The 15,257-nt window shown below is 47.6% G+C and overlaps 1 protein-coding gene across 3 annotated transcripts in view; it reads right to left on the bottom strand.

Annotated features, from left to right (window-relative positions):
• Nucleotides 1-14,794, bottom strand: part of XYLB (xylulokinase) — a 53,349-nt gene extending 38,555 nt beyond the window's left edge. For 2 of the 3 annotated variants that reach the window (XR_006779797.2, XM_087870101.1), the window contains exons 1-4: nt 14,640-14,794; nt 13,264-13,346; nt 2,052-2,121; nt 351-431 (exon numbers count right to left, since the gene is read on the bottom strand). Coding sequence is in view for 2 of the 3 variants with exons in the window: in XM_087870101.1 (XP_087726227.1) it covers nt 351-431; nt 2,052-2,121; nt 13,264-13,346; nt 14,640-14,696 (291 nt within the window). In the remaining variant the exon portion in view is untranslated. The remainder of the gene's footprint in view (nt 1-350; nt 432-2,051; nt 2,122-13,263; nt 13,347-14,639) is intronic. The other variant, XM_045798225.2, reaches the window with a different exon arrangement.
• Nucleotides 14,795-15,257: the final 463 nt, after the last annotated feature.

Here is a 15,257-nt window from a genome sequence, read left to right as displayed (position 1 = left end):
TAGGAGTATAATTTCTGACTGCTTCTACTTCCAGGAAACAGAAAAGCAATGTTAGTGCTCCCAGGCCGCATCATAAGTGCACGTCAAATGCTTCCTCCACCCCGTTAGAGGACCTCTCTCTGGTTCCTCCTTACCCAGTGCTCTGTATAATGCTTCACGCTACCAGCCGCCTCAGATCCTTCAGCAAGGAGGCAAGCTCTACGTTCTCCAAGGCAGAAGAGCGGCAGGGGTCCTTACCAACCGCGGAATGTGTGCGGCGGCTCTCAGAAAGCAGCATTCCCTCCAGGGGACCCCCGCACCCCTGCCCGACGGCCGCCCCACACACCACAGGGAGGCTGCCGCAGACCAACCTGGCCCGCCCCAGATAGGGCGAGAACTTGAGAGAAGTCGAAGCCCGAAGCCTTCATCCTCTCCAAGATGATATCCAGAGCCTGAGAAGACAAAGAGCCCACCATGATGGTCCCGAACCACTAAGTCATGCAAACCCATGGGCCTCAGCACTGAAATGCTTACCATGACCCCGGAGATGTGAAAGAGCCGATGGCTTGGGATATATAAGCACTGGAATAATTCATTAAAGTAGGCACCAATCACAGAAAAAGATGAACCATGGTAAAAAACATTTAAATAAATGGAATCAGAAACCACTCGTCCCTCAAATTCTGCTTCTCCAATTTGGGACTTCCAAGCACTCAGGAAGAGCAAAAACAAGGAGGATCAAATCGTGGTTTCTTTCATTTGCACTTTCTACCCACTGGACTGCTGGTGTGACTCCACTGCAGCAGAGAAGTGAAGAGCACAGGAGACGGCCCCCCTCGGAGAGGGGACCAGGCCTAGACTCCGTGTGTCCAGGAGCACCAGGCTGAAGGAGTAGGTGGAGATGGTGGCCATCTGTCCCCATCCCCATTCCACCCTCCACCATCTGGGTGCAATTTTCTTTCTTGGAAGACCCCAAGTGTGGGATAGACGGAGCAGCCCAGCAGAGCCTGACGCCCTCCTAAGATTTCAGGGCAGGAATTAGAGATTCACGCCAGGCTGCGTTTCCCTTGAGGGCAGAGCAGCCACTGGAGCTCTGACCTGACTCCACCTTCCCCGCTCTGTGCTGGGAGGGCTCCTCTCGCAGCCCTGGCTGTGGCTGCCGGCTCAGCCCTCCGCGCCAAACCTCGAGCAGGGAGTGGGGCACAGCTGGAAGGGGGACTGGCAAAGCTAGAACAGGTCCAATCCTGGGGGACTGCTCACGATTAGAAATCATGTGACTCCACTCCCACGCATGGCTCTCTATGCACTGCTCATCACCCCAAGGCTCCAACCTATCCGAAGCCCCTGACATTATCGCTGGGACCTCTAGATACCGACTCTTGCCTGTCACCCCCACTGTCCCTTGGTCTGCCTCAGCCCTAGGAAGTACATTCCAGTTGGCCTGTCTGGTGGAAAGCTGTCCTTTACCTCAGTCCTCCAGTATGAGTCAGGGTCAAGTTGATTTAAAAAAAAATTTTTTTTTTTAATTACACTTGTTATCTTTACAGAAAGAATTTAGGAGAGGGAATTGCTTAACCAGGTATTGGAGGACTGACCCGCTTTGGCAGACACACTAAGCACTGCCTTTGGCTGGCTTCCAGTTTCAGGGTCTCCGGACCCCCGAGGCCGACACAGCCCTGTCCTGCTGGTCTGTAGTGGTCATACCCCTGGTCCCGTGGCTCCATGGGTCACTCATATTTGGCAACAGGCATCTTCCTTTCTTGTCGGTCCTAAGCAGGCAGGCCTGGCTTGGGGTCCATCTGAGCCTGAACACTGAGAAGCCAGTGCTGTGTCTGGGTCTCAGGGTACAAGGGTGGCCACGAAGCCTCCGCAGACTGTTTGGCAAAGGTTTGGGAAAGGCGGTATTCTCAAGACAGTTACAGGGCCTACAAGTGCTCTGGCACCAGACCTGCGAGCCCTTTCCACGTCCTCTCTGCTTGGCTGAGGCTGCATCTAGCTCGAGGAGCCAGGCCGACCTCCATTTCCCAATGAGGACCTGGTCTCAACAGAGTGTCAGGGATCCTTGTGCTTACCTGGACCCACATCAGGACAGGAGAGGTCACTGTCAGCCCGTCCTCGTGAACGTGAACTCCACCCTGAGTCCTACAAGGAGAACAAGACAGAGTGCTGGACAGGGCCTTGGGCGGGGGCCTGGTGGGGAAAGACCCCGGATCCCTCCAGTGGAAGGAGAAATGCCCCTTCCCCAACCTCGGTGGGAACTCTAAATTGAACAAGACTGAACAGTGCTGGCAAGAATGGAAAGAAAAGTCCTGGAAATTGCTCAGGGGTGACAACTCTCAGAAAACACCAGCAAAAACAAGCCTTCTAAATATGAGGGGCTCACCCTGGAAGGCAGGCATGGTGTCACTTGGTGCTGTGGCCGTGAGGGAACTAGGGGGTGCAGGGTTGGATTAAAACCTTCCCAAGCCCACTGGGTGTGGAGAGGTAGAAGGAATGTGCTGCACAGAGGTTCTGTGTCTGCAGGAAAAGTTCTTCGCTATCAGACCAGGCAGTCCTCGGACTGAAAGCCTGGAAAGTTGCCTGGACCCTCTCCCTACCCTCGCCCCCCTATACGGCCCTTGTGCAAATAACTGATTTGACAAAACCCAACCCTTTCAATGATAAGTTTATCTTTATTTTTAAAGATTTTATTTATTTACTTGAGAGAGAAAAAGAGCACAGAGGGAGAGGGAGAAGCTGAGCAGGGAGCCCGACACAGGGCCTGACCCGAGGACCCTGAGATCATGACCTGAGCTGAAGGCAGTCGCTGAACTGCCTGAGCCTCCCAGGAGCTCCTCAATGACGAGTTTAAACAACAACAACAGGGCGCCTGGGTGGCTCAGTCGGTTAAGCACCTGCCTTCGGCTCAGGTCATGATCCCAGGGTCCTGGGATGGAGCCCGGGGAGTCCCTGCTCTTCTCCCTTTGCCTCTCCCCCCACTCATTCTCTCAATCTCTCTCTCAAATAAATAAATAAATAAAATCTTTAAAAAACAAACAAACAAACAACCAGGCTCAGAATCCATAGCAAGATACTGTGAGATAATCATGTGCTCCAGACATTCTATTCCTAATTATCCAGCCAAGGGAAATGAAAGTTTAAGTTCATAGACAGGTTTGTACACGAGTTTCCACAGCAGCCTTCTTTGTAACAATAGAAAATGGGAGTCAACTCAGGTGTCCCTAAGCCAGTGAATGGATAAATTGTGGGGTGTGTGTGTGTGTGTGTGTGTGTGTGTGTGGTGGAGTACTACACAACAACAACAACAATAATAATAAAGTGAACTGTAGATACAACCACCAACAGAGATGAATCTCCAATAATCATGCTGAGTGAAGGAAGCCAGGCAGAAAAGAGTCCGTAGGACATGATGCTGTGTATATAACGGGCTAGAAAGCGCAAATCCACCTGTTGTGAAAAAGCAGGTCAGTGGTTTCCTAAGTCCAGCGGGGAATGCAAAGGGACACAAAGAGTCTTCTGGGAGCCACGTAGACAGTCTGAATCTCAATTTTGGTGGTACTTTCCCGGCTATAGGTCTGCCTCTATCAAAATGCACTGAATTGTACATTTTAATGGATGTCCTTTTTATTTTTTTTTAAAGATTTTATTTATTTATTTGACAGATAGAGACAGCCAGCGAGAGAGGGAACTCAAGCAGGGGGAGTGGGAGAGGAAGAAGCAGGCTCCTAGCGGAGGAGCCTGATGTGGGGCTCGATCCCACAACGCCGGGATCACGCCCTGAGCCGAAGGCAGACGCCTAACCACTGTGCCACCCAGGTGCCCCTGGATGTCCTTTTTAAAAACACAAATTATAACAAATAACAGTGACATTTTAAAAAAGATACTATTAAGAAAAAAAGTGAAAAAGAGCAACAAACTTTCCTATAGACCATAAAAACCACCGGAAAAAAATGTTGCCTTTACAAAACACATGATAATGGCAACCAAACAGTCTACCTGTATTTAACTACTTAAAATTGGCAATTTCTGCTAGGAGGCGAGACTGGAGCTCCCCACACCTGCCAAAGCCCCAGGCCCAAATGGTTTCACAGAAAAATGCTCCCAAACCTTTAAAAAAAAAACAAGTATTTCTAATATTATTTAAATTGTCCAGGGTACCTTGGAATTTTCCAATTCTTTTTATGAAATAAATATAAAATCAATACCAAAACCTAACACATACTGTACCAAAGTACAGGCAACAAAAGAAAAAAATAGATTAAATAGACGATCAAAATTTAAAACTTTCGTTTCAAAGGACCATCAAGAAACTGAAAAGATAACCCACAGAAATGGGAAAAAAGTTTTGAAATCGTAGGTCTGATAAGAGGCTTGTATCCAGACTATCTAAAGAAACTTTTACAACTCAGTAATAAAACGACAAATAACGCAGTTGGGAAAAACGGGCCAAGGACCCAAGTGGACATTTCTCCAAAGAAGATACACAAGTGGCCAAACATCCTCAACATCACTGGTCGTTAGAAGGAGGCAAATCGAAACCACAACGATTCCACGCCCATTAACACGGCTCTAACCTATAATCAGAAGAACAGCAAGAAACAAATGTTGGCAACATGGAGAAACTGGAGAAACTGCAACCCTCCTACACCACCCGTGGGAACATAAAATGGTACCGTTGCTTTGGAAAAGCCTGTCAGTTCCTCCAAATGTTGAACATAGAGTTACCATAGGACCCATTCATTCCACTCCTAGGTATATACCCAGTGGAAGCAAAAACACTTGTCCACACAAACACTTGCACACTAGATTGGTCAGCTCGGGCTGCCGTAACGAATACCACAGACGGAGTTTAAACAACGGGCATCATGTCGTCACAGTTCTGGAGGCTAGAAGCCCATGATCAAGGTGCTGGCAAATTTGGTTTCTGGTGAAAGCATTCTTCCTATGTGCAGATGGCCACCTTCTCGCCATGTCCTCCCATGGCCTTTCCTCTGTGCATACTCAGGGAGAGAGAGAAAGAGAGAGACAGAGAGAGAGAGGTATCTTCCTCTTATAAGGACACCAGTCCTATTAGATTAGAGCCCCACCCTTATGACCTCATTTCCCTTAATTACTTCCCTAAAGGTCCTATGTCCAAATACAGCGCCATTGGAGGCTAGGGATTCAACATGGTTTTTCAGGGGCCGGGAGGGGGACACGATTTAGTCTATAACATCCATGAATGTTCATAGCAGGATTATTCATGATAGCCGAAGACTGGGCTATCTGCCAACTGACATAGGGGTAAACAAAATGTGCTACCACCCATACAATGGACATTACTGAGTATGCACAGAAAGGAACGAAGTACTGATCTCATACAACATAAACTTTGGAAACATTATGCTAAGTGAAAGAAACTTCTGAAAATTACCACATATTGCATAAATCCATTGATAAGAAATGTTCAGAATAGGCGAATCCACAGAGACTGTGGTTGCCATGGCTGGAGGAGGGGGCATAGGGAGGGGCTGCTAGTGGATATGGGGTTTCTTTTTGAGGAGATAAAAATGTTCTAAAATTGAATAGTGGAGATTGTGACACAGCTCGATGAGTATATTAAAAACCACTGAACTGTACATTTTAAAAGAGCGAATTTTTTGGTATATGAATTCTATCTCGATAGAGCTTTTTTTTAAAAAAAGAAAAAAAAGAAGATATGATGGGGGGGATGACCCTGTATTAGTTAATTTCCACGGCTTGACACAGTGGCAGGTTAGCTCTCACGTAAAGCATCATCAGTGGTGTGCTGGGGACCAGGAATGCGGAGTACGGGGGGGCTCTGTTCCCCACAGTGATTCAGGGACCCAGGAGGACAGGGGCTCTTCTCAGCTTCCAAGTGGTTTCCGAGGCTGCCCTGGACACTCGCATCCAGCCACAGGACCCCGGAAGGCACAGGGCAGAGGATCACAGTGGGGGTCGTATGATCTCATAGAGAGGCCTGTTCAGTTTCTCCCATGTTCTGCTGGTTAGGACTCAAGTCACACGGCAAAAAAAATTGCAAGGAAGGCAGGAGGAGAAGGAAAGAAGTCTGGTAGATCGTTGGTCAATCACTACAAAAGTCCCCATTTACATTAGTAAAAAGGACAGTCAGAAAGAAGTTTAAAATGAATTATAGGTACCAGGTGGTTTTGCCTTGTTACAAACCACTTCACAGCTAAGTGACTTACTACTAAGCTCATTTAGCTCTCAGTTCTGGGGCACTGGGCTGGGCTCAGCTGGGCTCTCTCTGTGTGTCGGCTAACGGTAGCTAGAGGGCTAGAGGGCTCTGCTTCTGGGGGCCAGCTGCTGCTTCTCTTAGCTGGGAATACAGGGGTAACGGCCACTCATTCTCCAGCAGGCTGTCCTGAGCACATGTGGTGGCTGGGCAGGGTTCCAAGAATGAGGGCAGACGTCAGCAAGGCCTTCTTGAGCTTAGGTCTAGAAGTGGCACAATGTTACTTCCCTCATGTTCTACTGGTTAAAATCCACAGGTCAGGAAATGACGCCCATCTCTTGACTGAAGGAGTTACAAAGTCACATTGCAAAGGGCCTGGGTGTAGGGAGGGGTGGGGAAGAATGGTCCTTTCTGCAACATATCCCAATGTGCACAATCCATACGTCAACCATATCAAAACCCATGTGAAGTATTCAAAAGAAGCCTGGAACGAATGGAACAGACAAAACATGTGCTTTGATGCTTTGATAGGAAAACTCAATCTCATAAAGTTGCCCATTCTCTGCAACTATTAATTTATAAATGTAATATGATATCAATAAAAATATTAACAATTTTGCTTTCTGGGACTTTAAAAGCTGATTCTAAAGTATATATCGAAAAAGAACAATAGGGGCGCCTGGGTGGCTCAGTCAGTTAAATGTCTGCCTTTGGCTCAGATCATGATCCCAGGGTCCTGGTATCAAGCCCCACATCAGTCTCCTTGCTCAGTGGGGAGCCTGCTTCTCCCCCTGCCTGCCGCTCCCTGCTTGTGCTCTCTCTCTCTCACAAATAAATAAAATCTTAAAAAAAACAAAAACAAGAATGTCCATGGACACCGTAGAGCAGTCAGAGGGGACCAACAATTCTAGATATTAAATCATATTATAAAGCTGGAATCACTAAAACAACACATTGCTGGCTCATGAACAGACCCCCAACCAATGGAACAAAAGAAAATGCCCAGACATCGACCTAACTGTACACAGAAATTAGCATAGAAAGCTGACATCTCAAATCAGCGAGGTAAAGACGGGCTTCTAAAAATATGGTATTAAGACAACTGGAGAGTCATCGGGAAAAAACTGGAGCTGGATATAAACGTCATGCCATACACCTAGATAAACTCCAAATATTTGTATAGAAGAAAACTGAAACCCTTCAAGAACTAGAAGAAAACGTAGGTGAATTCCCTCACAATCTCAGAATGAGGAAGGCCTTTCCAACTGTGACTCGAAATCTGGAAGCAACAGGAAAAGACTGAGAATTGCAGTAGCACAGGAAACAAAACCCCGTGTTGTGTGCCACCGCCCACACGCAAGTCAAAAACAAACAAAAATCTGAGAAACATATTTGCAATTCATTTAACAACAAAGAGCTCATTCTTCTAATATATGAAGAGCACCTAGAAATAATCGATCCAACAGAAAAATGGGCAAAGGTCATGAAAAATCACTTCACAGAAAAAAAAAGTTCAAGTAGCCCTTCGACCTTTGAAAAGATGCTCACCTTCATTCATAATAAGAGAAATGCAAGGCAGATCCCCATAGAGACACCATTTTCACCTCTCTGGCTGGCAAAGAGCAAGACTCTTTCACAGCCACACTGCCTGGCAGTGCTGCGGGAAACAGACACTCACAGGCGTTGCTGGTGGGGCGTAAATCAACACAATTCCTATGGGAGGCAGTCTAGCCATATCTTCCCAAATTACAAATCTATCTGCTCTTCGATCCAGCAATCCGATTTCCAAACTTTTTAAAAAAAGATTTGTTCATTGGGACACCCGGGTTGCTCGGTCGGTTAAGCGTCTGCCTTCGGCTCAAGTCATGACCCCAGGGTCCTGGGATCCAGTCTCCCATCCAGATCCTTGCTCAGCGGGGAGCCTGCTTCGCCCTCTGCCTGCCATTCCCCCTGCTTGTGCTCTCTCTCTCTGCCTGACAAATAAATAAATAAAACCTTAACAAATTTTTTAAAAAGTAATACAAGATTTATTTATTTACCTGAGAGAGAGCGTGCATGCGTGTGCGAGTCAGGGGAGAGGCAGAGGGAGAGAATCTTCAAGCAGACTCCCTGCTGAGTGCAGAGCCTGTCCTGGGGCTCAACCCTGTGACCCATGAGATCACAACCTGAGCCAAGCCAAGAGTTAGATGCCAACCAACTGAACCACCAGGCACCTCCTATTTCCAAACTTCTATTTTACAGATAAACCGGCACATGTCTGTAATGCCATATGTAAGGTAACTCACATCATTTTTCACCGCAAACAACCCAGAGCCCTTCAATTTCATGTACACATCTTATAAAAAAACGCAGAGGGGTGCCTGGGTGGTTCAGTCAGTTAAGCAACCAACTCTCGGTTTCAGCTCCGGTCATGATCTCAGGGTCGTGAGATCCAGCCCTGGTCAGGCTCTATGCTCAGTGGAAACCTGCTTAAGATTCTCTCTCTCTCTTCCTGGCCCTCTGCTCCTCCCCCCACTCAAGATCACAACCTCTCTCTCTCTGAAAAAAAAGAAAACACAGAAGCTCTATGTACTGATGTGGAAATACAGCCTAATTATTGTGAAATGAGTAAAGCAAAGTACACAATGGTGTGTACAGTAAACTTTCTGATGTGTGAGTCGGGGAGAAAATAAAAATATTCACGTCTGCTTATATTTTGATAAAAAACACTGGAAGGACACACAAAAAACTAATGAAAGTTTTCTGTTGGGGGGGAAGAAATGAGATTATGGAGAGATTAAGACTTTTCACTGCATGCCTTTTGTTTCTCTCAAATTATGTACCAAGTATATGGGATGCCTATTAACAAAATACCTGTATTAAAACAACCACTTTGGAAAATAATATGAGAGTTTTTAAAAAAATCTACCATACAACTTAACCATTCCTGAGTCGTTCATTTCCAAGACAAATGAAAGCTTACGTTGACACTAAGACATCTAGTTTCATAGCCTCTTTATTTATAATAATAAAAAACTGGAAACAATCCAAATAGCCCTCATCAGATGAATGGATGAAACAATTGTGGTCCATTCATCCAATGGAATCCTACTGAGAAATGAGAAGAACAAATTATTGACACACGTAACGACACAGACGAATCTCAAAATGATTATACTGAGTTTAAAAGTCAGATTAAAAAGAATATATAATTATGATTCCCTTTATATAGAATTCTAGAAAGTGCAAACTAATCCATAGTAATAGAAAACGGACCTCGGGGTATGGAAGAGGAATAAACTCAAAGGGGCACAAGAAAACTTCTGGGGGATGAGAATGTTCATTATCGTGATTCTGGTGATAGTCTCAAGGAGGAACATCAATGTCAAAACTTACAAAGTTGGGGCGCCTGGGTGGCTCAGTCGGTTAAGTGTTTGCTTTCGGCTCAGGTCATGATCCCAGGGTCCTGGAGTAGAGCTCCTCATGGGGCTCCCTGCTCAGTGGGGAGACTGCTTCGCCCTCTCCCTCTGCCCCTTCCCCAGCTCACGCTCTCTCTCAGGTACCCTCTCTCTCTCAAAAAATAAATAAATAAAATCTTAAAAAAAAAAAAACTTACAAAGCTGTACATATTTTATATGTTCAGTTTACTGTACATCAATTATATCTCAACAAAATTGTAAAAAAAACACAGTGGGGGAGGAATGAACTGCATCTGTACATATTTGGTTTGAAAGATCTTAAAAACGTAACTGGGTAAAAAAGCAATACTAAGCAATTCTGTATTTTGGGTATGGGTATCTTTTTTTTTCCTAATGGAGAGGACTGATAGACTCATTGAGTCGAAAGAGAGAGTGAGGTAGACTTTAAAAATTTAAAAGAACAGAAATCATATGAAGTGTGTTTTCATACTATAATTAGAGATTAAAGTACAAATCCAGAACAGAAAGATCACTTTAAGATCTGGAGATTAAGCTATATCCTTCTCAACAACACGAGTCAAAGACATCTCAAGAGAAACTAAAAAAATACTTTGAACCAAATAAAAATGAAAATATAACATCAAAGTCTGTGGGATACAGCAAAAGCAGTGCTTAGAGGGAAACCTATAGGATTAAAATGCATATATTAGAAAAGAAGAGTTAAAATAAAAAATCTAAGCTCCCACTCCAGGAAAGGAAAGAGGAGCGATGCAATCTTAAAGCAAGCAGAAGAAAAGAAACACTGAAAATGAGAACACAGATCAATGGGAAATGAAAAGAGGAAAACAGAGAAAATCAACAAAACCAAAAGCTGACTTTTCAAAAAGATCATTAAATGGGTAAACCTCTGGCCTGGCTAACCAAGACAATAAGAGAGAAGACACCAATGATCAATATCAGAAATGATAGAAGTGTCATCACTACTGACCCCACAGACACCAAAGGAAAATAAAGGAATATTATGAACAACTCCACAGCCATAAATGTAATAGCTTAGATAAAATGGGACAATTCCTTGAAAGATACAAACTACCAAAACTCAAACACACATGGCCTGCAGTATATCAACTACAAATGCAAGATGGCTTCCCGCCTCAGCTCAGAGGAGGCACACAGCGTCATCAGCAGTGGGCGGTGCACAAAGAGCCAGCAGGGAAGTGATATCTTTTTTTTTTTTAAGATTTTATTTTTAAGTAATCTCTACACCCAACAAGGGGCTCGAACTCACAACACTGAGATCAAGAGTTGCACACTCTACTGACTGAGCCAGCCAAGTGCCCCAGAAGTGATGTCTAAAACAGTTGTGGAGGGACACTTCCGCCAGGGCCTCTCAGAGCCACCTCAGAATCAACAAGCCCACAGCTGCATGGACTGAATTATATTTTCCCAAATTCATATATTGACGTCCTAATCCCTAGTACCTCAGAATGTGACTGTATTTGGAAAAAGAGCCTTGAAAAGGGGGCAATTACCTTATAAGGAAGTCATTAGGGTGGACCCTAATCCTGTATGACTGGTATCCTTATAAAAGTAGATTGGGACACAAATAACACAGTGGAGGCACCAGGGATGTAGGGGCAGAGGATGACCATGTGACAGGCAGCAAGAAGGAAGCCATCTGCAAACCAAGGAGAGAGGCCTCACAGGAAACTGACCCAGCCAGCACCTTGATCAAGGACTTCCAGGCTCCGGAACTATAGGAAAATTAATTTCTATTGTTTAAAACACCCAGTCTGTGGTATTTTTTTCTGACAGCCCTCCCAAACTAATTCAACAGCTAAACTCATGATCTTTCTCCCCAAAACCAACTCTCTTCCACTGTCTACCATCCATCCAAAAAGCCAGCCAGAAACCTCACCTTCACATCTCACATTCAATTCTACCCCAGGCCCTGTCAATTTTACCACCCAGCTCTCTCCTCCAAGACTCTATAATTTCCCATCCAGAAGATCTAGAAAAACCTCCATAGTCTCCCAACACTCATTCTGACCAATCCCCAACTGGTCTCCCACTGCACCCAGAGAGATCTTTTCAAAACACAAATAAAACCGTGTCACACCTTACCCCCATCCCTATGGTCCTTTAGTGGCTGTTCATAGGTATTGGGATATAGACAAACTGTGTACCAAGGCCTATGTAACCAAGCCCAGCCTCCACCTCTCTACTCCCCAGCCACACTGGCTTTCTTCAATTCTCTGAATAAGCAGTGCTCTTTCTTGCCACAGGGCCTTTGCACACACAGCTCCTTCTTCCTGGGATGCTCTCTCCCTTCCATCACCTGGCAAACCCCAATCACTCAGACCTTGGCTAAAGCACTACTTCCTTAGGGACCCTTCCTGACTGCCCCCCAAGTCTGGGTCACATTCCTTTATAATAAACATTTGGAGAAGTGAGTTCCTTTCCTATAATGGCCTTCTCTGAGTCTATAATCAAATATTCTTTTGTGAGATTCCTTGATTGATATCAGTCTCCCCTACTCAACAGAAAGCTCTGGGAGAGTAAGGACCACATCTCTGGTTCACCATCAAATCCCAGTACCCAGCGTGGTGCATGACACAAAGCAAGTCTCAACAGATACCTATTGCATGTATGGATGAATGAGTGTGTGGAATTGGGAAGGAATGGAGAACACATTCAGGGCACAGGACAAAGGGCTGCCGAGAGGTCTACCAAGACCACCACGCCTGCGGTTTGATGAAGCCACATCTACAGATATGAGCTCTTAGGTTATTGGATGCAATTCCAATGTGGTGGGGGGCGGGAGAAGGGAAGGTGGTTCCCTACACACAACACCAAGCAATTCTCAGACACCAGCAGAGGGTCTGACATTATCTACCGGAGACAACATCAAATTCCACAGGTTAAGAGGTCGGTCCTACAAGACTGCCCTCCCCACCCACTTCAGATGCCTGGCGCAAGCCCTAGGCTGTTGCCTGTGCTTCTGACCAATCAGCCGCAAACTGTTGGTTCCAGTGGCCTTAGGTTCTTTTAATTTGCTTGAGCAGCTCACAGAACTCAAGGATACTTGCACTTAGGTTTACCAATTTATTAAAGGACATGATAAAGGACAGGAATCCACAGCCAGACAAAGAGATACACAGGGCGAGGTATGGGGAAAGAGCACGGAGCTTCCATATCCTTTCTAGGCAAGCCACTCTGCCCAATCTCCACACGTTCACCAACCCAGAAGCTCTCTGAACCCAGTTCTTTTGAGTCCTTATGAAGGCTTCATTACATAGTCAGGATTGACTAAGTCATTGGCCATTGGCCTTTCAAACTCCAGCTGAAAATTCCAACCCTCTAATCACATGGTTGGTCTTCTTGGCAACCAGCCCCTGCACCTGGGTGGGGTCCAAAAGTCATCTCCATTAACATAAAAAAAGACACCTTTATGACTGTCAACACTGGGACCTTCCAAGGGTTTTGGGAGCCGTGAGCCAGGAACTGTGGATAAAGACCAAATGCATGTGAGAAATATATTCTGGCCATCTGAATGACCAAATATGTATTTCTCACAAATCACAATGTAACACCAGAGTGGTGTAGTTTATGAATGTAAAAGGTTGAGGGAGGACCCCAAAACCACCCCCCCACACACACACACATACACATACACGTATAGGTACATACCCATATTCTAGAAGGTCTCTGTCAAAATTCACACTGTCCTCATAGAACACATTCAGCTCTGCATCAACAGCAACAACTTTCACCTGGAAGGCATTTTTTAAAGTGGTGTATAGAAGTTTCCTCAGCTTCTACACTGGTCCAGGGGTAGGAATGTCACCAGGTGAAGCCCAGCACCCTAGTGAGTGGCTCAGCCTGGAGACCTTCCAGAAGGCTGGGGTGCATCGCTGTAACCATGGCAACAGAGGCCTCCTCTGGGAACATACCCAAAGAGCAGGCAAAATGAAGAGGCTGAGGCAAAGTAGAAATACCCATACAGCTCAAGGAATCTCTGCCCCCTAAACGACCAAATCCAAGACCTCTAGAACCAAATGTTCATAGATGAGCTGATTTCCGAACTTGGCAAGGAGGTCTCAGTAAGCCCTCCAGGGGAAGGAATGAGAGGCAGCATTTGGAGATGCCCTGGGGACCCTGTCTGCAGGGACCTGAGAGACTAGACAAGGTCCCTGGGCTGTTCCCATAGGCCATGATCATGGTCTGGGGCTGCACGGGTCTGGATGGAGCAGACCTTCAAACTCTGGGGCACAGCTCCTCTCTCGGACAGATGGGCACTGAGACCCAGCAAGGCAACCTGACTGCAGAGTCCCACAGGACTTTCTGGTCAGGGATTGGTCTAAGCCTGCCTAGCTGACCCATGGTGGAGACCTTGGGGTTTGACTGCACCTGTGCTGATTTCTTCCCAAGTTAAGGAAAAGGAGCCCCTTGGCACCCCACACCCAGTGTGAAGGCATTCTGACTCTGCCCTCCTGTCTGCAGAGCCCTGGGAGCAGTACAGCCCCTCCTGGGGCCAGCAGTGCCGGGTACGTTGACCTGGGCATGCTGGTGCCAACGCAGGGTGGAACAAAGTTCATGCGTATATCGTGCCCATTCTAACTAAAAAAGTTTCAAGCAGTGATCTGGTTCCAGGTCACTGGTTATGTCTTTGTGCACGGCTACCCGTCTGTTTGTTCCGGAGTCTTACACGGCCGAGTTCCTTCGGGTCCCTGTCACTCAGCGCTCACGACGTGCGAGCGCTTCGGGGACCCCGGCAGCTCCGGGCACTTCCCGCTACGTGCCCGAGGGATTCGCCGGGGCTGGGGGAGGGGGCGCCCACCCTTTCCGGGAGGGCCCTAGTCCAGGCCCGGTCGCGGCCGCATCTGGCGGGCGGGCGGCACGGGCAAGACAGGACGGGGCAGGGGACCCCGGCGCCCCCCAGTAAGCCCGGGAGGGAGGCGCGCCGCCGCTCGGCCCAGGGTTCCCCGCGCCCGGGTCCAGCCAGCCCGCCCGGCTTCGCGGAGGAGACGGCCTGCCCCGCCCGTACCCGGGGCCCGCGACGGTACCTGCTGCGTGCTGAAGTCCCAGCCCAGGCAGCAGGGACGAGCGGGGTGCTCTGCCATGGCCGCGGAGGGTCCGGGGGCGCGTCCGTCCGTCCTTCCCACGGCGGCAGTGTCGCCGCGCTCCAGCGCCCAGAGACGCCGGGCCCGCCCCTCGCCCCGCCCGGCTGGACTCCCGGACCCGTGTCACCCGCGGGCTTGCGCTCTGGCGCCGCCTGCCGGGAGACGGGGCGGGAACGAGCGTCCGGCCGGGCCTTTGCCCTCCCTACCTGTGCAACAAGACAAGGACTCCCCTACACAGCTCTCTGTCCCCACCCCTCTCCTGCCCAACTACCCAGCCACATGTGCTCTCTGCACAGGTCTTGCCCTAACGCGGCCTGGCTTCCCGCGGAGGACGTCTGGGCCAGAGATTGCACCTTTAACCTGGCTTAGCCCTACCTGTCTCTCTGGTGGCCCTGAGCTTGGAGACTTCATGGTTGCCTCTTGGGTACCAAGGCACTCATGCTGGTGACACGGAGGTCACAGACAAATGTACCCTGGGGCTGCAGAAACGGCTCCAACGGTCCCTGTCATGTCCCAGCAAATCTGAATGATTACTCAGCTCTGACATGTGCCACATCCCAC

The sequence above is a fragment of the Ursus americanus genome, chromosome 20 (genome assembly GCF_024610735.1).
Source record: "Ursus americanus isolate L20-20 chromosome 20, mUrsAme1.1.p, whole genome shotgun sequence".
In the NCBI taxonomy this organism is placed as follows: Eukaryota; Metazoa; Chordata; class Mammalia; order Carnivora; family Ursidae; genus Ursus; species Ursus americanus.
This window is presented reverse-complemented; position numbering and strand designations above follow the sequence as displayed.